Source organism: Pseudorca crassidens, chromosome 4, assembly GCF_039906515.1.
Source record: "Pseudorca crassidens isolate mPseCra1 chromosome 4, mPseCra1.hap1, whole genome shotgun sequence".
NCBI lineage: Eukaryota > Metazoa > Chordata > Mammalia > Artiodactyla > Delphinidae > Pseudorca > Pseudorca crassidens.
Genome location: NC_090299.1, coordinates 146566503 through 146589374, shown reverse-complemented (window position 1 = coordinate 146589374; position 22872 = coordinate 146566503). Strand labels below are relative to the sequence as shown.

Below are 22872 nucleotides of genomic sequence, written 5' to 3'. Positions count from 1 at the left end.
AAACTGGGACACAGCACAATCAAAGGCCAAGCTGGAGTCGAAGGGTAAGAATGATTCAGAAGTACTCATCCATTGGAGTGAATGATCTCTTAAATGGTATGATTTTTATGTCAACATTAAATGAAATTCTGTATGTGCTTTGGATATAAATTAAGGAAAAAGATGGAATTTCATACATGGGCTAGTCTGCTTTTTAGTCAAGGTAGTGATCAATATATGTAGGCCAAGGGCAAGTAGTAGAGATCCAATCAATCAGATGTCTGCAAATCTCAGGACAAGTAGATCAATCTTTACACGTTTCCAGCTCTAAAGTATTTCTTTTATAAAGCTGAAAGAATGCACACCGGTGTCTGCAGTAAAATTAAAAACCCAGTATTTCCACATAGAAAAGTCAGATTTTGAAGGAAGCTCTTTGGAGTGATAAAAAGATCACCAGCTGCACACCTGGACGCTACGAGCACCCAAGCATCGGGGCTGAACAGAAAAGAGACAAGAGTCGGGAAGACTTGCACACAAGATGCTGAGATGTTCTGAGCTGAAAACGAGGGAGTCACCCTGCAGTTTTACTAAGATTCAACCTGTGGGGCTAATGCGCCATCTGGTGGCCATTCAGGGCCTATGTGTCAAAAATTACCCAGATATTTCTAGATATTTTAGGATGCCATCATAGCTACAACAAAATACAGCTCATTCTGAAACTTAATAAACAGGATCTGATCTAAATGTGATGAAACACTAGGGAGCAGTTAATAATACGGAATAAGATATTTCTCATTTAGTACCTCCAGGGACAAAAAAAAAAAATGCCCCTTGGAATACAATCCCAACTTGAGATTTCTTTATGCATTTTCTGTATATTGAGATAAAAAATTTAATTACAGTATCCTGTAAGTTACATAATTGAAGATATATTCGGTTATTGCAAAAGATTACATGTAAGCACCAACAGAACTGCTTTTGAAATTCATGAATTTCAGCCCTAGAAATATACACACTTCCCCATGGATTTTTACATCAGTGTTATTAATTGCCGCCACTGCATTATAACCAGAAGTTTCCAGAAGGATTCACACTCATTTATCCACTTAGCTCTTTCACCATTACTTTTAGCAACCACGCTGAAATAAAAATTCTAGAAATTACTAAATGAAAACAAGAATATGAAATAGAAAAATGCTATATATATTCTCGGAAGCAAATAAATTAATGGTTATTTTAGTTCTTTTAATTTGTTCTCAATCTAGGCACAAGGTATTGCCAACAACTACAATTTAGCTTATATTTAACTCTTTCAGAACAAGAGAGTCTGAAACGCTCAAGAGTGATCTACAGGATATCAAGTTCACTTAACTGAATCAACTCGGCACGCATCTTCCTTCACCTTTTTTTGGAAAAGGAAAGTGGACAAAAATACGGAATGCCACCCCAAATACTGCTTAATGTCCATTTGAATAGATAGGAATTTAAGTTAGCACATCTCCCGCCACCTCCCAAGAAGGAAAAACAGAGTCACACAAACATCTCCTCAGAAGTCGGCGGCGGAGGGGGGTGGGGGGCAGAGGCCTCTCCTGGGCCCTGGCAGTGTCCACGGAGACAGAGGCGGCCTGTACTCACACAGATGGTGAGAGCTCCAGCTCCCATCTCGCAGGAAGTACCCAGTAGATCTGATGAAGACTGGAGGAAAACATCAAAATGACAGCAAAACGCTAGAATTCCATTCGGTCGATATGCTCCGATGTGAAACCCAGCTCCAGATCCAGAGGCCCCACGGTGAGCGGAGAGCGGCTCCCAACATTTTCGGAAGTGTGGTTTTGCTTCTGATTTGGCTAAACCCACATGGCTGGGAGGGCTGCCTGGAGTTGAAACCTGATCCAGAGCGTCTAGGACTGGCAAGCAGACCGAGTCATGTGACCTGGGTCTTAAGTCGCTGACATCTTTTCCTTAAACCTGACTTGTTAGAGGCCACACACAGGCTTCTTCAGTTCAGAAAATGCCTATCACCTGGTGGTGTTCGTTAACAGGACTTAACTAAGTGCACAAAGCGAAAACATACCTGCTTCCCGTGGCTACTCATCTCCAAGACAAATTCACGTACTTACACTCAGGTTTAGGTCTGCAGGCATCTCTCCCACTTTTCTGAGGCAGTTTTCACTTCTATTGCCCCCCTAAAAATCAGTTACATTCTATCAGGATTTTCTTCCTTCCGCCTTTATTCTATCAGCACTGTTCTAAATGAAATGCTCTATTTTGTGTAGCTGTTACTGAACGCTTCTAATTATTTTCAAATTATCTTACATACACTGGTGATAAACATAAAACATGTTTCTAGACAGCCACAATTCTACGTGTGTGATTTACTGTCTGGAAAATTAGGCTCCAGCTGACCTTTCCAGAATTTTCTACTCCATATGCTGTGTCATTAGAAAATCTGATTTAACGATTTCCAAACATTTAAACGGATGGCTACAATATCCATGTCATTCAAGGCAGAAGGAAACTATCCTATTTTTTTAATACCACTTTTTCTGTCAAATCTTTCTCACTGGCACATTTAAGAGAATGCTGACGAATATTACGTGGGAAGTTTCACTTGACCCAACTTTAAAAGACTTAAATTGTCCCCAATCACAAAACATATTAATAATGTTAATTATTAATGTTAATGTTAATAATGTTAATCTTAAGGGGATGAGGTGTGAGGAAAAGGGAAAAACGAAATCATCTCCCATTTCAATACTTTTCTTCAAATCTAGTAGTATTCTTTGTGCAACGATAGCCAACCAATGCTACCTGCAGCAGACCCAAGAGAGCAGATCGTATTAAGCCACAGAACGTGACGCGTACGTTTTATGTCTATATGTGCACACGTAACCCTGCACAGACTCTACTTCCAAGAGACAGAATAACACAATCCCAAGACCATACAAGGGAATGGACATGGGATAATGGACAGAATCTTCTCTATTGCAAAAAGGAAATTTTTTCTACTTCCACCTTAATCTAGATTTGTATCACTTCTGCTTCTCGTTCACCCATGAGAAAACTAGGCTGATTACTAAAGAAAATCATAAAATAAAACTGTTTCTCATACTTAAATTTGTCTTTTTCTGATTATATAAATATTGCTGGTCCATGGTGAAAAATAAAAAGATTAGTTCACCTGAAGGCCCATCATCCAACATCACCCAATCAATATGCATTACCTACACTGGGCCAGGTGCTATGCTACACACCTTACTGACAATGTATGTACCTTCATTCCCGGATCATCCAATGGGGAGAGGGAGGAATAAGTAAATAAACTTTTTTCATTAGTAAGTGTCGAGACGCTAATAAAGAAGCCAAGATGTGGTAAAAGAATACCAGAGGTCACCCAGAAACATTTAACAGATCTACTTCCAGGATCTTTTCTATGCTTTTTAAAAACCATAATTTAAATCTAATTTCTGATCATTTTAAATCCTAATTTTTTTCACTTAACATTGCATCAGAGGCCGGATCCCATATTGTCAGCATCATAAACAATATTAATCACGTGTAGTACTACATTCTGTATAGATAACCATTGAGTCATTCTCCCATTTTTAGACATTTACACGGTTTCTGATTTTACGTATGTATGATTTTAAGTAATGCTTTGTCCTCATTCTAATTTTCTTTCCTAGTAAAGACTCCTGAAAGTGAAAGTTCTGGATCACAGAATATGAACACGTGCGAAGGCTCCTGACATACACTGGCTTCGGCGGTTTCTATTCTACAACCCACCCTACCCAAGTCTGAATATTTTGTAAAACATTTCCTAAGGTAATTAGTGAAAACGATTTCTCATCTTAAAACGTACACCTCTTTTTTTATCATAACATTAAAGAGATGAAAATCCTTATTAGTCATTGGTATTTTCTGTTCTGTGAACTGTCTTTGATCCATTTTCTTTGTCCATTTACCAACTGCGGTCCTATCAGTTGCAGTCTCTTTTATAGGGTCACTGTAAAGATCAAATGATATAATCCATAAAAGGCATTTATTGTTATTACCATTTGCCAGGTGCTATGCTAACAACTTTCGATGCTTATCACATGGTTTGACCATACATCTACCTGGTATTATTCAAAATATAATAAAAGATGAGGATCTAACTTGATGCTTTATTTTCATAAAACTACTGTGGCCCAGACTGTTAACACTCTCCAGTATGGAATCTCTTTCTGATAACATTAGAGCTCTTTCTCCCCCTTAGTTGGCTGAGCCCACAGTTATCGAGCTGGAGACTACATTTCCCAACCTTTCACACAGGCAGACAGGGCCATGTGACCAGATTTGCATTACAGAATGTGTACCAATAATATATGTGCAATAGTATTCTGTGTCATGTGCTTAATAGGAAATCCCTTGCTCCACATTTACTCTCCTTGCCCTTCATCACAAGCTGGAATGAGGATGCACCGGAAACCTAGCTTCAACCATGCAGAAGAGGGACAACGTCCCAGAGGATGATGGAGTAACTAGATGGAAGGAACCTAGACCTCTGAATGACCTTGAGGAGTACAGCGTCCTACAAGCCTAGACCAAGGAAACTTTTATGTGGCGATGAAATAAATCTCCCAATAAGCTACTATATTTGAAGGGTCTATATGTAAATATATGTGTATGTATATAAAACAACTCTGTCTTTAGCCTAACTCATATACTCAACAAAAGGACTCAGCCCCATTTACTGAGCAAATTTTTCATTTCCCACTTGTGACACTATCCATACTATATATTAAATTCACACATACACACACATACACACACATGCACACACCAGGGTATTTTTCAGGCTAAAATATTCTATCTAGTTTTTCTTCCTAGTTTTATATCACTTTCATAATATTTGAACAACTATAACTATAATATTCATTTAAATATCTAACAAAGATAGTTTTTCATTATCCATCTCTTTCAAGATCGTGTTGCTCTTCTTTCTAATCAAGTCTTAACGATGAATTTCAAAAACATTCAGTAATGTCACAAGTTAGAGAACCAAAAAATTATACCTCTTGTTATTGTTTCTAATAGATATATGTTTATCTTATTTCTGATTTGGATATTACTATATAAAGATGACATAAGGAATCTCCATAACTTTTTATACACCATTATAAAGTAAAATTAGTACTGTACCTAACAAATTTTTATCCTTAGTTATTTTTCTGTGATGGCTAGATTTCACGTGCAAAAAAGAAACCCTGAATAGGCCCTTTAACAAAAAGCACCAGAAGACTCTCTTCACTACAAACAAAGTTTGTTTCTCCATGGAATGTATATATAATTGGAGTCTGAAATATTATATTTTCCTGACCCTCGAATGGATGAAAGTGATAGTAGAGTCCAATTAATTCCAGAAAGGTCTCTGAACTGTCACACATGTACATCCCTGAGTACTGATTTACAAAGAACCTTAAGACATACAAGCCACAGCCAGGAGATTTGCTTATATGAGCTATTGCTTTTCCCCCAGGAAGGATAATCAAGGAGTTTTAAAAAGCGCTTTTCTGAATAGTCCGCTATGGTGGGCTAATTCGATGACTACTTCCAGAAATGCTGAAATACCACGGCAGGACAAAGGATGTCCTATTTTCAAGAAGATCCCTGGGCACCCTGGAGGAAGGTGCCAAGGTTACTTCACAATGGGTGGTCAAGGCCCCTAAGACACTGTCATTCAAAATCACCCTTTGACCTGGGGAAGCCTGACAAAGGAAGCTAAAAGGACCAGGTTTACCCTCTCGCCTCCAGAAAAGCTAAAAAATGCTTTAAAGCCAAGCCCTCTGATGCCAGCTGGCAGAGCTCTCAAAGGGAAAAAAATCCCTTTAGCTGGAGTAGATATAACAGTTGCCAGGAGAACAGTTGGCAGTACCTTTAGATATAATACTGTTAGCCATGTAGCAGGCATCAGCGAGTATCAGGGCGGGTAGTGGCAGTGGGTGGCAACTATAGAATGAACCACCTGAGGCCCATTAGAAATGGGACAGTGGAGGCTTTTTTTGGGTCCAAACTCAGTCACAGTCTTTACTCCAGCTCCTGCCCTATCCCAGCTATTTCTCAATGAGAATCCCAACCTGGCCCAGAATCAATGACCTCCAATCAGATAGGATATCAGAAGTCAGCTAGTCAGCAACTATCTAGCATTTATATACTCTCTCTCAGTCAGAAGAGTTCCGATACTTTGGTGTTTGAATCCCTCACGGTAGATGCACTTGAAAGATTCCTTGTTCTAGTCCAGGGTCAGCAAACTAGCCTGTGTGCCGAACGCAGCTACCCTAGATGACGTCTGGTCACACCCATCTGTTTACAGGATGCATATGGCTACTGTGGCAGTACCAGGGAAGAGATGAGTAGCTGCAGCAGACAGAACCCATGGCCCGAAAGCCTAAAATATTAACCACCGGATCCTTTATAAAGCTTACTGACCCTTGCTCTAGACTATTCAGTAACATTACTGGGCATTAGAGTCCTCATATAACCAGAGAAAGACTAGTCTATGGGCTTTGGCTCCTTAGAAGATAGGAGGAACTAAGTCTTTCTTTGGTTTGTGAATCTGCTTCGTTAAAACAGCCCCATTCTGTGGGGTCAGGCCTATTCTTACCTTCTCCTAAGTATTTTCTGAAAGATTTCCCTGCAAAGGGTCCAGTTTAAATCTGATGATCTCATCTCTGCTCTGAATTCTAGATACCTTCCCATCCCACTTCAGGAAAAAAAAAAATGACCACAGTCCTAGGAAAAGATCAATTTCTTTGTAGCCATGGAAACCAACAGCCAAAATAACTAACTTAAACCTGTTCAATCGTCACCTTGCCTCAGGAAACCACCTGGTTTTGCAAGCCAGCCCATAAATGACAACCCATCACTTCTGGCCAATGAGCAATGCTCTAATAAACATGTCTCTGAGCGCCAAGCAGTCGATAAGCACCTTATTTGAATAACCGCTCTCCTTCAGATGATGTCAGCACCTCCTGAAAGCCCACCAATCCTAATTCCACACTTCCTGTATGAGACAGCAGTCCGCTCTGCTCAGAAGGCCTTCCTGCCCAGCATAGCTTTCCCTTACCACAATAACCAAAAATTCAGCTGTCTTTTTATTTCAGGTACTGAGTATTGGTCTCATCATTCTTTGATGCAACCCAAAGTTTAGACCCCCCACTTCCATGGGTCATTTTTCCGTTTGGGTTTTTTTTTTTTTTTTCCGGTACGCGGGCCGCTCACTGTTGTGGCCTCTCCCGTTGCGGAGCACAGGATCCGGACGCGCAGGCTCAGCGGCCATGGCTCACGGGCCCAGCCGCTCCGCGGCACGTGGGATCTTCCCGGACCGGGGCACGAACCCGTGTCCCCGGCATCGGCAGGCGGACTCTCAACCACTGCGCCGCCACGGAAGCCCTCCGTGGGTCATTTTCAAGCCACAGTGGTTGACCTGCATTTCTATTGCTTCCTCACTAGCTTGCCTGCTGCCCCTCCTTCTAGCCCCCTTTACAGCTTCCATGTTAACTCTCATCATGCCCCCTGACTGAGGCTAGACTGCTTGCTACCCTTCCCTCCTCCCCCGGAAGCCAAAGCAGATCCGCTACACCAGTCTCCACGGCAGGAGAAAAGCAGGGCCCAGCCCACGATGAACTGGGCAAGAGGGCTGACTTGGGAATCGGAAGCAATGGACATCCATGGTAATCCCCCAGATGGGAAACAAGAGAGGAGCTACATTTTCTTTTTTTTAAATTGAGGTAAAGTTGATTTACAACATTATATAAGTTTCAGGTGTACAACATAGTGCTTCACGATTTTAAAGGTTATACTCCATTTAGAGTTATTAGGAAATACTGGCTATATTCTCTGTGCTGTACAATATATCCTCGTAGCTTATTTATTTTATACTGGATTTTCTTTTGAAAAGTTTTAGTCATTTTCCCGACAAGCTTGCTAAAGCCATAATTAACTTTTTTAATTTCACTAGCACTTATACAATGCACAATGTGTACCTATTAATATTCTAGGAATCATGGCTAAGGAGAGGTACGGGAAATGGTGTATCACTTGAACTATGAAGTATATGTAAAAATATTAAGGACATCAGTTGCACATCTTGTGAAGGTATACCGTTTGACCATTTTGTCTCACCTGCAGAGTGATTTGAAAGACCATGTACCTGTACGAGGTGGGAATTACTATTGCTAGCAATCAACACAAACACTTAATACCTACTGTTCGTCATTCTGCCAGCTTCACAGTTGACGATTACCCCATGGCCCCTGAAGGCACTTGAGTCTTAATCCCTCAATTAGAAAATACAATACACTCAACTGTATAATCAAATTCGAAATGTGTGCCCTTAGTAGTTGAGAAAATTCTAAAATTAGAAGACAGGAAAAGATGGGATGGACAGGAGTGACTGCAGCTAGAGCTGCAAGGAGGCTAGTGTTGAGCTGACTCATACGGAAGTCATTGATTAGGACAACAGAGGAAGGAAAGGGCATCTAACGTGGGTCTGTGTGATGAGCATGGAGACAGATACCAGCGGCAAAAGCAAGGGGTTTTAAAGAGCAAAGAAAGAAACCTAGGCAAATCAGGAACTATGGTGGGTTCTTAAGGAGAATGAAAGCTTGAGAAAACTAGTGCCAGATTCATCTGGAAGTCTAACCAGAAGGTGCTAGGATGGGAAGGAGACTCATTATACACAAATGGACTCTGTCAATAATAATCCAGCTGAGACGAACAGGTCTTGAATTTATCTAGTGAAGGAAAAATCACGTGAATTCTGTAGAAAGAACTCATAAGATGGCTAACTGACTTTACATGAGAGGCAAAAGACGTGCGATACTGGTCAAGGTGAGAGAGGCATGCAAGATGGCTCTGGAGCTGGTTTTCCAGGACACTGGAGCAGTGCCTAATAACTAGGGCACTTTAAACTCCAGTCTGCCTGGAGTAAAGTTTCGATTTATGCTTGTTGACTTACAAATAAGGTCCCCCTTGACTCTTAAAAGTGTTCTGGGAAAGCTGAGGTTAAGCGAGGTACCAGCAAAGGCTATTGCCAGGGTGTCAGAAGGACCCTCTCCACCAGGATCTTAAGAACCCAGAATCACCAAATGTCTGCCTTGCACTGGGAAGATCTTTTCACTCCCCTCTACACTAACTCCAGTGCAAGGTCCCGTGGACCCGTTCATGAGATGCGGGCCGAGGAGGCCTACATGGACCACCGCAACCCACTCCCCCTGGGGGTTTTCTGGACCACCACAGTCTTAAGTAGCAATAAAAAATGTCTGTCCACCAAGGGGGGTTTCTTGTCTTCTTCTCCCATGCTGAATTTTCTTCTGTCATCCCCACACACTGAAAACAATAGTGAGGTACTGCCAGCACTGATTCAATCTTCAAACAAATTTGCTGCATAAATCCAGAACCACAAGACACTTGAGGCTTTTTGTCACTCTTCAAAAGTGATTTTGAATTCTTTTTCACCTTTGATTTAAGAGACTGTATTACTTGGGAACTCCCTGGCGGTCCAGTGGTTACGACTCCGCGCTTTCACTGCCGAGGGCCCGGATTCAATCCCTCGTTGGGGAACCAAGATCTCACAAGTCAAGCGACCCCCCTCCAAGAAAAAAAAAAAAAGAAAGAAAGAAACTATTACTTAAGCGATTGTACCTTTGACAACGGAAGCTTTAAAGGCACAAAATTTTTACCTTAGTGTTTTACAAGTAAGTTTGATTTAAATATTAAAAAAATGGTTCTAGAAATCATTGTCCTAGTTGGGACTACGTATTATATGGTAACCCTAATAGAAGAAATTAATTAGTTGGCAAGCAACGTGTTTGAACAGAAAGTTACGGTTGGTTTCAGGTAGACTCTAGAAATCAGTCACGAAGTGGGAGAAAATTTCAGTAGCACGTGTACGTTAGGGTCATTTTCGTAAACATCTCAAAGCCTGCTGCGGCCTCCTCTGGATTCTTTAATCTCTCCCTAGAAAATCAGCACAGCCTATTCTCTCTATTTCATAAAAGTTTTTCAAATCAATTTCCTCTCTGTTCCCACAGCCATTTTTAAAATGAAAACATGTTAAATGCAGACCTCATCAGCGTCCCTTTGGTACAACTGCACCCCTTCGTTTCTGAACTAGGTCTGACTGTGTTCCTTTCCTGCTTATTCTCTTTAGGTCTAAGGGCTCCACAGATGAGGCTCGAGGGATCCGTGGTCACCCATTTAATTGTATTTGGATTCTGATGCTCACACTGAAGTGAGCATCCGTTGTAATATTTTTAACCTTTTATGAGAATAAAAACTGTAGGCCTAGATGAAATTCCAAACTCCTTTAACGTGGCTTCAAGGTTTTTCAAAATCAAATTCTGTACTAGCCTTATTTCCATCGTATACCTTAAACTCTAATATCTTGCTCGTGGTAGGCTGGAAAATAACCACCCAAACGTGTCCACATCCGAATGCCCAGAACTTGTGAATATGTAACTTTGCATGGCAAAAGGATTTTGCAGATGCAAATTAAGATGCAAATTGAGATGGGAAGACTGGCCTGCAAAATCTAATCTCAAGGTGGGCCCAATCTAATCACAAGCATCCTTATAAGAAGGCAGGAGGGTCAGAGTTGGAGGAGCTGTGATGATGGAGACAGCAACTGTAGTCAGAGAGATTTGAAGGTTCAGGGCGAATGGCTTGGAGAGAGAGAAGGAAGCCACAGCCAGGGAAGGAAGCTGGCCTCTAGAGGGGCAAGGAGGACCCCGATTTTAACCCAGTGAAACTGATGGCAGACTTCTGACCTCCTGAACGGTAAAATAATAAAATTATGTTGTTTTAAGTCACTCAATTGGTGGTAATTTGTTACAGCAGCAATAGGAAACGAATACATTGTCATTCCAGAAATCAAGTGAGGCTTACATTTTCCTTTTTGTTCATGGTCTTGTATTTGCCAGAAATGTCCTTGTCTCCTCTTCCCACTTAGGGAACTAATACACACACTTCAATGTCCAGCACCAATGTCACTAGCATGCCTGACGGGTTGTCTCTGTGCACACATGTCTGGTTTAAACCACTAGTATAATATTTACACATGGCATTGCTATTGTTTGCAAACCTATCTTTCTAGATTGAGAACTCCTTGAGGGATAGGGCATTATCATATTCAATTTCCTTATAAGCTTCATAACATAGATATTTGCACAAGTAACGCATTAAATGTGTGGTGATAAATCTTGGGTTGCTCCTGGAAGTGCTTTGGGACTCATTTAAAAGGAGGACAAGAAATAGAGATTGCACGAGCGTACCAGACAAAGAACTGAAAAGTGTGAGCACGCATATAATTTCGAAGGGATTTGGGAGAAAAAGGTTCAGAGATTTGAAAGAGGAAAAAGAGTCAAGAATAATAAATACAGGATGAGGGAAACAGGTGGTCCAAAGGTAGAAACTTCCAGGGGTAAGATAAATAAGTCCTCGGAATATAACTTACAGCATGGTGACTATAGTTAATAATACTGTTGTATATTGGAAAGCTGCTACGATCTTAAAAGTTCTCACCACAAGAAGAAAAAGTATAACTATGTGAGGTGATGATGTAACTAAACTTACTGTGGTGATCATTTTACAATATTACCTATATCAAATCATCATGTGTATTTTAAACTTATGCAATGTTTATATGCCATTTATATTTTAAGACAACTGGAAAAATAACAAAGATTTATATTTCTGTAAGAAATTAATATAAAATTATATTCTGTAATTATATTGTGCAAGCATATAAAATCTCTAAGACAAAAAAACAAGGAGGAGTGTAGTGCTCATGGGAACATATGTTCGTGGCCATTAATATCCGAGTTCTTCATTTTCAACCTCTATCAGGAAGAGTCCACTGAACTTTTTCAAGTCTTAACTCTGAATAAAGGTTAAGTTAAAATTCTTGAAGCAATTACTTTTGATTTTTTTTAATAAGAATCCAGTTCGTTAAATTTTATTAAAAAAATTTTTTTAGGGACTTCCCTGGTGGCGCAGTGGTTAAGAATCCGCCTGCCAATGCAGGGGACACGGGTTCAAGCCCCGGTCCAGGGAGATCCCACATACCGCGGAGCAACTAAGCCCATGCGCCACAACTACCAAGCCTGCGCTCTAGAGCCCACGAGCCACAACTACTGAGCCCGTGAGCCACAACTACTGAAGCCCATGCACCTAGAGCCCGTGCTCTGCAACAAGAGAAGCCACCGCAATGAGAAGCCCACACACCGCAGCGAAGAGTAGCCCCCACTCGCAGCAACTAGAGAAAGCCTGAGCGCAGCAACGAAGACCCAACACAGCCAAAAAGAAATGAAAAAAAAAAGTTATTTTAAAATATATGACCTGTGGCTGGCACAGTGCCTGACCCATTGAGAGACTGTAATAACATGCTTCATATTCTTTAAAAAAATCCAAAAAGTGAAAAAACAAGTCATGAGCAAATAAAACAAAAATCTTATTTACTGAATAATTCCCAGAACTGGAATTAAAAGTTGTTTTTTACTTGTGATGGTGTATACGAAATAATCACTAACATTTGTTTATTGCCAAAGTGTTTCACAAATGCTCTCATTTAGTTACTGCAACAATTCCACAGTATAGGTATTAATTCACGTTTATCAAATGAGAGACTGAGACTCAAGAAAAGGTTCAGATTCGCACAGCCAACAATGGACAACGCTAGGTTTCAAACCCAGGCTTCTCTGAGATCTATGTTCTCACAAATGCATTAAATTACAATCAGTAAATCCCTCTTTTTGTAACACATCTGATTTCCAATTGTGACAAGATCAAGTGTAAAGACATATTATGAACATCATTGCTAACTACAAGATATAAATAGTAAACCAATAACAACTGAGAATTAAAGCAGAAGAGATCTTTTGAAAAATTAATTACTAAGCATTTTTACCTGTATTATATCTCATTCAATCAACATGAAAAAACCTAGAATGTAAATGCCATCATTCCCATTTTATAATGAAAAACTATTTGAAACTCAGAAGTCAATTTACTTGCCCAACCACTGCTGGAAAGATGTACAAACAGAATGAAACTCAAGATGTCATGTATTTATTTAACAATAAAATAATTACTAAGAGAATACCATGTGCCATGTACTATTGCAAACAGTGGATTTTCTATGGATATAACTTGTAATTGTAAAAGCATTAAAATTCATGAGTTATAATATGCTAGACTATCATCGACTGCTTGGGAAGATGGAAGGTGCATTACTACAGGATTCTTGTGTATTCATGCGGCAGCTAACTGTTCAGTAGCAATATCTCACATTACTATAGCTGTAATAGTTTAATGATTATTTACAGATATGCATTTCTATTAAATCCCCATTTTATGTATAACAATGTGTGCTCCCCTTCACTGGAGTATGGTAAAACACCTAGTGGTCAAGCAATTAACTACTGCAGCCTGAGATAAATCAATTTCATAGTCATGCACATCAAAGAGAGTCTCAAAGTACACAAAAGGGAGAGAATCCTTCAGCTCAAAAGTTAAAAGTTAAAAAATGCAAGGAAGGAAAGGAAGGAGGGAAGGAGGGAGGGAGGGAGGGAGGGAGGGAGGGAGGGAGGGAGGTTGGTTAAAGTCCCAATACTGCATATAAAAGATATGTCAGAAAAAAATAAAACTAAAAACTTTCTCTTCAGTGACTGTAGCAATGATAAATTAAAATCACCTACTGGTTACAAAAAAAAATCCAACAACTTCAGAACAAACAAGGTCAGTGCAAAATTAATTCCTGTGTTGAAGTAACAGAGATCATTGTTAAATAAATCACTCTGTTTGTTTCTGTTTAACACAACTGGAAACAAACTACCGATTGAAGTGAGAAATTTTAAAAGTCCAATCAGCATTAAAATGATGGATTTAATGAATCCATAAATTTCTCCTAAATAAGCAATCACGTAATTGCACATCAATTTCAGCACACTGTTGACAGGGACTTTCCAAATTGCTAGCTAGTTCCACTATTATATCCCCAAAGGAAAATAACACAATGTAAAAGGAAGAGGGGGAAAACAGAAATTTGTGAGATCTGTAAGCTTAATTATAAAGAGAAAAGGGTAGGGGAAAATATATACATACTTATACATACATATAAAATGATATATGTATACACACACACATATGAAACGAAGCAAAGGAGGAAAAAATATGAAAAGCCAAGGAAAAAAGATAATTATCACCTACCACCACCTTTCAGAATTTCAGTGTCAGGGTTTAGGTTGAGAGATACAATAAATGCAACTATAAAGACTAGAGTTAGACTTCCCTCTCTCCATTTTAAAAACTTTCTCTCCAGTTTTGGTTTTCAAACCTTATAAAGGAGGACAAAGATAATAAGGTATATTTCAAACATATTTCCAAAGTATGACCATCTGAAGACTGTCAATTGCATCATACCCACGTTTTATATGTTTACTATTCCTTTCAGATACCTAAAATCAGGCTAAAAATCTGTCCGAAACATAGTATACGTAATGTGCTGTGATTTAGGATTAAAGCAAGGAAAGAAAATGTGCAACTGTTTTGAATTAATGAGATAAGAATTTTTAATAAATAATCCTGAGGTAGGTCTGTGAATTCCCCTTATAATGACAACCACAGGTACACAATCCCCTTTTGCAAATACTCTACAATATCATTATATCTGTATGAATTCATTTGGCCTTTTGCACTACTGTCTTTTAGCTCCTTTCAAAGTCTCTTTTCTTAAAAAGTTGAGAGAATGCAAGTGTTTCCTTCTAGTCAAAAGATGTAGGAGGGCTTCCCTGGTGGCGCAATGGTTGAGAGTCCGCCTGCCGATGCAGGGGACACGGGTTCGTGCCCCGGTCCGGGAAGATCCCACGTGCTGCGGAGCAGCTAGGCCCGTGAGCCATGGCCGCTGAGCCTGCGCATCTGGAGCCTGTGCTCCGCAGCGGGAGAGGCCACAGCAGTGAGAGGCCCACGTACCGCAAAAAAAAAAGATGTAGGAAATAATAAAATCACAGCTAGTATTTACTTGCTAGGAGAGTGTGGTACTTTGCAAAGCAATTTCTATTTCAGTTCATCCTTACAACAAAACCAAAATCTGTATGATTTTTATTCCCGTTTTTGATATGTGAAAGATTCTATAAAACCAGCTGGAGATTCCAGGGCTGGTGGGTGGCAGTCAGATGTACAAATCAGAGACTGCGTTTCTAGAACTCATAAGGTTTATCGCTAAGATGTACTGCCTGTCTGGTCTCTTAATTTTATTGTTTACATGCTTCTAAAACAATGGTTGAGGTAACTGTAATATAAAAAGAGAGTTACCACTAAAACATTAAGACTAAAAAAGAACACAACCAATGGATAAGAAAAAGAAAAGTACCAGGAATTCAAAAGGAGTTAGCTATAGCAATTGAGCACCAACCAAAGCTGATAGATTTGTGTAAGTCAGTGCCGAAATGGACATACCTAGTTCTTCTGTCACATAAAACGAAGCCACATTTCTTCTGGAAGTCATAATCTTTTCTTCTGACATTAAAGATAGCCAGAATTTATCACATGACTCCTTAAGTCAAGTGACAGTATATCATGAGAAGTATTTTCAACATCAGTTGGGCTAAATACAGAGCTATTCCTCAGAAGGTTCTTATTCTTATATCTTCCCTCTAGGAAAGCCAGTGGAGGAACAGTCAATTGGAACACTTGACACTTAACATTGTAACTCTGTTATGGCTTAATTATAAAGTGAGTTCAGGATCTGAATAGATGCAGTTCCAAAAAAGATATGCAAATGGTAAATAAGCACCTCAAGCGATGATCCAATGAGCCGTTAGAGAAATGAAAGGCAAACGACAATGGGATACCACTTCACACCCAATGGGATGCTCTAAACAAAAAAAGACAGGTAATAACAAGTGTGGGTGAGGATGCAGAGACCCTGGAGCCGCTGTGGTCTGAATGTTCACGTCCCTCCAAAATTCCTATGTTGAAATCCTAATGCCGGTTGTGATGGCATGAGGTGGAGAGGCCTTGGGGAGGTGCTTAGGTCATGAGGGTGGAGCCTTCATTAACAGATTCTTATAAAAGAGACCCACAGAGATCCCTCACCCCTTCCACCATGTGGGGACCCAGCAAGAAGGCATCTATCAACCAGGAAGTGGGTCCTAGCCAGCCATCACGCTGAATCTGAGGGCACCATGGTTCTAGACTTCCCAGCCTCCAGAACGTGAGAAATAAATTTGTTGTTCATAAGCCACCCAGTCTGTGGTATTTTGTTACAGCAGTCTGGATAAGACGGGGTTAAGACTGTAAAGGGCTTTAGAAAGCAGCTCCTCAAAAGGTTATACACAGTTATCACATGAACCAGCAATTCCAATCTGCTGTATACCTCAGGGAAATGAACACATATGTCCACACAAAAACTTGTGCATGGATGTTCACAGCAGCATTACGCATAATAGCCGAACAGTGGAAACAACCTAAATGTCCATCAACTGACACATGTGAAACAGGAGGGAAGGGGGCAAGGCACAACCTTTAAAAGAATGACACGGCCATAGTACATGACGAAAACTAGTGAGAATCAACTAGGTCCAAGACGGCGGAAGATTTGACTTCCAACAGACCTTGAGCCTTATTATACGCTCATTGTAATATATTAGCATGCTAAATGACACACCCACCATCACCATGACAACACTGAAGCTAACCATAAAAGGCCAGAAAGTGGGAGGTGGCCCATTTCCTGGAAATGCCCGCCCCTTCCCCAAAATAGTTAGAATACTCCTCCCACTCATTAGCCTATGAACTTAACAGCCCAGAAAAACTAACCACACCATATTTTGAGGCCTCTTGCTTCTTGCCTTCTGAGATGGCCCATACTCTGTCAGTGGACTATGTTTCTCTCTAAATAAATCTGGTTCTTACCAATCACTTCGTCTCCGAATTCTTTCACGACAAAGAAAGAACCTGAAATTCACCAGCAACACATGGATATATAGTATATCCATATAACAATTATTTAGCAATAAAAGGAAACAATGTACGACGCATGCTACAACAGGATGAAGCTTGCAAACATTTTGTTAAGTGAAAGAAGCCAGTCACCATGGACATATATTGTATGATTCCATTTATATGAAAAGTCTAGATGAGTGGTTGCCGGCTGAGGAAAAAGAGAGAGTGTTAGAGGGAATGTGGAATGACCACTAATGGTATGGTATTTCTTTTTGGGTGATGAGAATTTCTACAGTTGATCCAAATTGAGTTTCAGAAACACTATCATGAGGTCTTTTTAATCTAGAAGCATTGCAGCAGGTGTTAATAACTGTCATCTTCAAGCATAAGGGAGTCTCATAAGGTAGAATTGCATCATAATATGACCAGCTAGTTGCGTTAGGGATACCTTCAAGGCTGAATGAGCTAGTGATTATTATTTAAATTTATCAATGATTATTATTTAAACTTTTTTGGATCCTGGACCCTTTGAGTATGGGTTGAAAGCTTTGAACAAGGTAGGCATGGTGTTACCCTGAGGAATGTAATTAATTTCAGACATTGGAAGAGGACGCTCCATGACTGTAGTGAAACAAGACAAAAACAAGATCATTCTCTAATCTTGCCTGAACTGAAAGTTTAACCAGGAAAGAAGCGGAATGCTGTGCCGTCACAAAAATGACCAAGCATCCCCCTCTTCTGGTTAGCAGGAGTGACTACTGCTTCTTCTCCAGTGATGACTCTAGCCTGTTCCTCTAGCTTCCTGGATAAAAATTAAGATACCTAACAGTCACATTGCCTCTGCTCTTTGACAGCACGCAGCCCAGAACAGACCCTTCACTTTCTTTAAACTTCTCTAAAAACCACCTTATCCAAATCCTATAATAAGCTCCACCTGACCCTTCTTTTTGAGACAGGCCATGGTTTTCCAAGGTACGGATCACCGTTGCTGCAGCAGTAAGCCTAATTGGGCAAGGGTGTGTTCTTGCCGGTGTCTGGCTGATGGGAACCAACAACACCTAAAATATTTATCATATGTTGTTAATAAAAGCATGTATAAAATTTTATGTATATTATAACTTCATGTTCCTATTGAAATACGCATATAAAAATCACACACATTACATATATAACAGTTACACTGATACAAGAAAGAACGTGGATACACACCAAACTATTAAGAGTAGTTGTCTCTGAATGTTGGTATGATTGTTTTCCCTTTTTGTTTTTCTGGATTTCATATTTTCCTTCAAATATCATATATAATTTAAGAAGGGACGAGGGGAAGAGACAAGAAAAACCCTCCCCAAAGAATATGTTTTAAGAGAAGAATCTCATTCACAACGATTGTCCATGTATAAAGGTTTCAACCTTTAGCATATTAGAATCACTTGGGATACTTGCTGAAAATAAGGATTCCTGGGCTTCATCCCTGGGGTGGACCCCAGAATCTGGATGTTGGACCCCAGGAGATACAAACCCATAAAGTCTGAGGAACCTTGAATAATGCAGCTTTGGGGACAAACCAGAACTTGAAAGATGTACAGATTAACAGCAGAAGGAGAGGACTTTTTAGGCTAAAGGAGAAGAAGAATGAGTAGCCTGAAACCATGCAGCTGCATGTGCCGGGAACAGGGAGAGTAATGCCCCGCAGGCTCTCATTAACCTGATTTGACCCATCTGATGGAACTGCAGGCTCCTCTAGAGAACAGTTGGAAACTGAGCAGGTTTGGAAAGGTAAGGTGGGTACTATGTAAAGTTCACTCAAGTTTCCCACCCACATTGCTGACATCAATCAACAATTCACAGGTTTCTTCAATTTATATCCACACGTTTTTCTAACTTTTCTTTAACATTTCCACTAGCAATCTTCCTTCTTCCAACCCTATTAAATCTTTTCTACCCTCCAGGAACTCATTCTCTCCTCTTTACTTACGCTGCCAGCCAACAAAGAAACATGGAAAACAAAATTAAGTTTAAAAGTTCCCTGCTGAGCATCTACCTGATTCTATGACACAAGAGTGTAAGTCATCAGTATCTTTCCACATCACATCATGTTAACTTTTTTTTAAAGGAATGGGACTTTCCAATGAGTAATCTGATCTCTTACTTGTGTCAAGAAATTTAAGCGGAAAAGTGTTCCTACCTTTAACCATTTAAAAGAAAAATGTTTATATTAAAAGTGAATAATTTGAGCTTTTGTCTACAATATAAATAACTTTACAGCTGAAAGAGACTTCAAAGTACAAACTTTCATTTTACTGATCACAGCTGTTTCACAGCTTATTTGCCATAAAACACACCCCCAAAATTATATTTTAGCTGAAAATTCCCCTCTATATTTTATGCCCCATAAAATGGTTAACAGTAAACCTTTTTTGTGAAAACCATTGATTTTCCATTGGCAGTAAAATTTTCAATTAACAGAGAAATACTATTTGATATTAAATCAGTTTAATACATATGGAATAATGTTATCATGTCCTCATCCTAAGCCTATTGGAGTAGCTAATTCAGGTATCAAACAAAAATCTCCAAGTAGATGATGGTCAATGATAAACTAAATGGAACCCCAAAAGCAAAGAAGCAGTTCCTTTAAAATTAAAAATTTACTCTGCCTAGAGGTTTTCTATTCTGCTACAAAACTATTATGAATAAAGGATACCACTGAAAATGAGGCACATAATGTACTTGCACTGATATTATCTCAGCAGAAAAGGAATTTAGAGCCTGTAATGGTGAAAAACATGAGCCATTTTCAGGTGATTTGGAGTAATTTTTAAGAAAACTCCCATTTAATAAATTAAATGCTATGTCTGATGAACACAGCTGCAGACTCGAAGGGCTCTCACAACTAGAATGCCTTCTTGGTAGGTTAATGTCAAAAGTTCCATTTTAATAAAGGGTAACTTTAATTTTGCAAAAAAGTAATCATGATACACTTTCTTCTTTTCATGTCTTTGAGTTAAATTAAATACTTCGATTGTGATAGCGTGGGCAGAGAATGTTGTTTTAAAGCCAAATAAAACTCCATTCTACAACCTATGTTTGATAGATTCATACGCTTTTCTAGCCTTTTTCCCCCTGTACATAAATGAGGTAACATCAGCCTCATAGTATTATTACAAGGATTAAGAGAGACTGTGTATATGTAGAAGGAAAGAAATACTGGTGGCAGAACTCCACAGGAGTGAAGTGTCTTTTGATTAGAGAATAAACCACAGTGAATGGTAAGGAACAACTAGAAAACAGAACAGTATACGAAATGACTCTGCGTAATAAAGGAAAAAGAATCTTAAGATTTCACAAGCAGCTGAGAGGGAAGGAGAGAAGGGGCCTTGAGAAAAATGCTGGAGAGAGAAGGGAGAGGACAGCAAAGCAAGATGGAGGCAAGACTGTGACCCAAAGAAAAGAATTGGCAATGAGAAGTTCCCTGTGGCCAGCTAGGCTCTTAATAAAACAAGGCTGACAGACATTCTATTTTAAGGTTCCCCCCTTGTACTCTAATGTGTATCTGCTGCAATTAGCAACCCCTCCCCCCCAACAAAAAGGAACAAGTCTGTTAGAGGAAAGGATCTGGTGTAAAGCTGTCTTGGGTAAAGTCTTTTTTTTTAAGATTTAATTTAATTTATTTTTGGCTGCATTGGATCTTCGTTGCTTGTGGTGAGCGGGGGCTACTTCTCGCCACAGTGCGTGGGCTTCTCATTGCAGTGGCTTCTCTTGTTGCGGAGCACGGCTCTAGGTGCGCGGGCTTCAGTAGTTGTGGCATGCAGCCTCAGTAGTTGCAGCACACGGGCTTAGCTGCTCCGCGGCATGTGGGATCTTCCCGGACTAGGGCTCGAACCCGTGTCCTCTGCATTGGCAGGCAGATTCCCATCCACTGTGCCACCAGGGAAACCCCCTTGGGTAAAGTCTTATTAAAAGTTGGCTAAATACAACTGCCTCCTACCAAGTGGTGTTTTGAGGAAATCAAGGAATGTGGGCTGTGTTCCAGATTTGAACTTACACAAGGTGATGAAAAGGGAACAGTTCTAAGTGGTAAGACACAAGCAAGCTGGAGGATTCAGAAACAGAAAGGACCAAGTGGTGTCCGGAAGAAAATTAAACCCCAGAGATAGTGGGGGAGGGAGGTAAGAGGCAGAGTTCATTTCATTTAAATATCATGGGACCAGTGACCCCAGTAGGGGGAAAATCAGGTTGCCAACTTCTGCCGGTGTCTTTTGATTGGCAGTCAGTAAATGTCAGTTCTCTTCCCTTCTGAGGAATGAATAACGTTTCATACCTCGGATACAACTGTTTTCACGCTTGTTACAACTATCAGAGAAAAGAGGCAAACTTTAAAAAATGATACAAAACTAGCATGAAGTTGCACTTTATCCAAAATAGTCTACCAAGACTGAGTGGTTGATTGGGGGGGGAGGGCGGAGATTACCTTCAGGAAAAGCAGACATTTGTCAAAAACCACTAGAACTTCACAGTGTATCTAGGAGATCAAAGATTCTCCAACACGTCAGACAGGTGAAAGCTACGATTTTGAGGAAGGCAATTGAGCAGTCTGGGCAAGGAAGTCAGATAATTAGAAGCCTTAAAATCAACATCTTCTTTTCTGCAGTAAGAATGCTCAGGTCAGTTCCCTTTTGAAACATTGTAGCAACAACGTGGCCTTTGCAAATAAATGAGGAATTACTACGCTACTTTATGTTAACGAAAAAGGTTAGACATTTATGTTCAGAAATTAGAGAAACTTAACTGAAGGCTTCTCCATTTTTTCAAATTATACAGAAAAGAAAGGGTAATAAAGGAAAGACGAAAAGCGTTTCCTCGGTAAACAGGTGCTACAGGAGGAAGGCGGAGCTCCCTTCTCCAGGGAAGGCTCCGAGTGCCCAGCGGGGAAGCGAGTCCGGGAACGCGGAGAAGGCACGGTTCATCGCAGGGTAATTAGCACACAGGTGCCCGCATTCCCTCCATTTAAAATGCCAAGATAGAAACGTACAGTATCTCCGTTTCAAACAAACCAAGGGAGCCTCTGTCAAACTGCAATTCTCTTACTACTACTACCTACAAGCAGAGGCAGTGAAGGAGCGGCAGGAAAGTCACGAGGGAGCTTCCCACAGACTCGGGCACAGGCAGCTCTGCACAGAGCAGCTTCTACGGAGAGCGTGACTCACACCCTCGAGCAACCCACCAGGGAGGAGAGACCTGATATCCAGTTTGACCGCCCTCCGCTGCGCCCCACCTGTCCAGGGCTCGCTCGGATGGGTGCTGCAGACTGTAAGCCCCACGTCCTCTCCTCTCCCCCCAGTCCCCAAGGGGAGCCAGCCTCCCTGCCTTCGGCCAGGACCCGCGTCCGCTCTCTCCTACCTTGGCTCGCGGTCCTTGCTCCGGCTCGTCGTGCCGCGGCGGGCGGACTGGGGATACCCGGGAGTCGGCGCTGGGAGGGGCGGACGCCGGGGCCGCTATTTGTAAACACGCTCCACGTGCGCTCGCCCTGCCCCATTCGCATCCCGCTCGGGACACCTGAGGATGCGCAGCTTTCTCGCGAGCCCTCCTAAGGTGCGATTTTTATTGCACCTGAGAGCGGAGGAAGCCTTGCCCACGGAACCGGGACACTGGGAAAAGGGCTGAGACAAGGTGAGCTTGTACCGCCCCCTGCTGGCCGGCGAAGCAGTCTGCAGGTTGGAGCAGCAGGGCCCTTAGTAGAACCCACGCGGCGCCCAGAGACTCCGCGGCGGCTGCGCCCGCCCCCTCCCGCCCGCTCGCCGGAGACCCCGCCCCCGGGCCGCGCGCTCGCCCGCGGAGGCCCCGCCCCCTCGCCGACACAACGTTCCTGCGGGGGCGCGCGCGTGCCCCCTAATCCCCCGCCTTCCG

General features: G+C 41.0%; 1 protein-coding gene across 3 annotated transcripts in view; it reads right to left on the bottom strand.

The window, feature by feature from the left end:
• The window catches only part of FAM13A (family with sequence similarity 13 member A), a 331953-nt gene extending 330109 nt beyond the window's left edge, over positions 1–1844 (bottom strand). For all 3 annotated transcript variants that reach the window (XM_067736973.1, XM_067736972.1, XM_067736974.1), the window contains exon 1: positions 1615–1844. In XM_067736973.1, the coding sequence (XP_067593074.1) occupies positions 1615–1641 (27 nt within the window). In that variant the 5' untranslated portion in view covers positions 1642–1844. The remainder of the gene's footprint in view (positions 1–1614) is intronic.
• Between the last annotated feature and the right edge of the window lie 21028 nt (positions 1845–22872).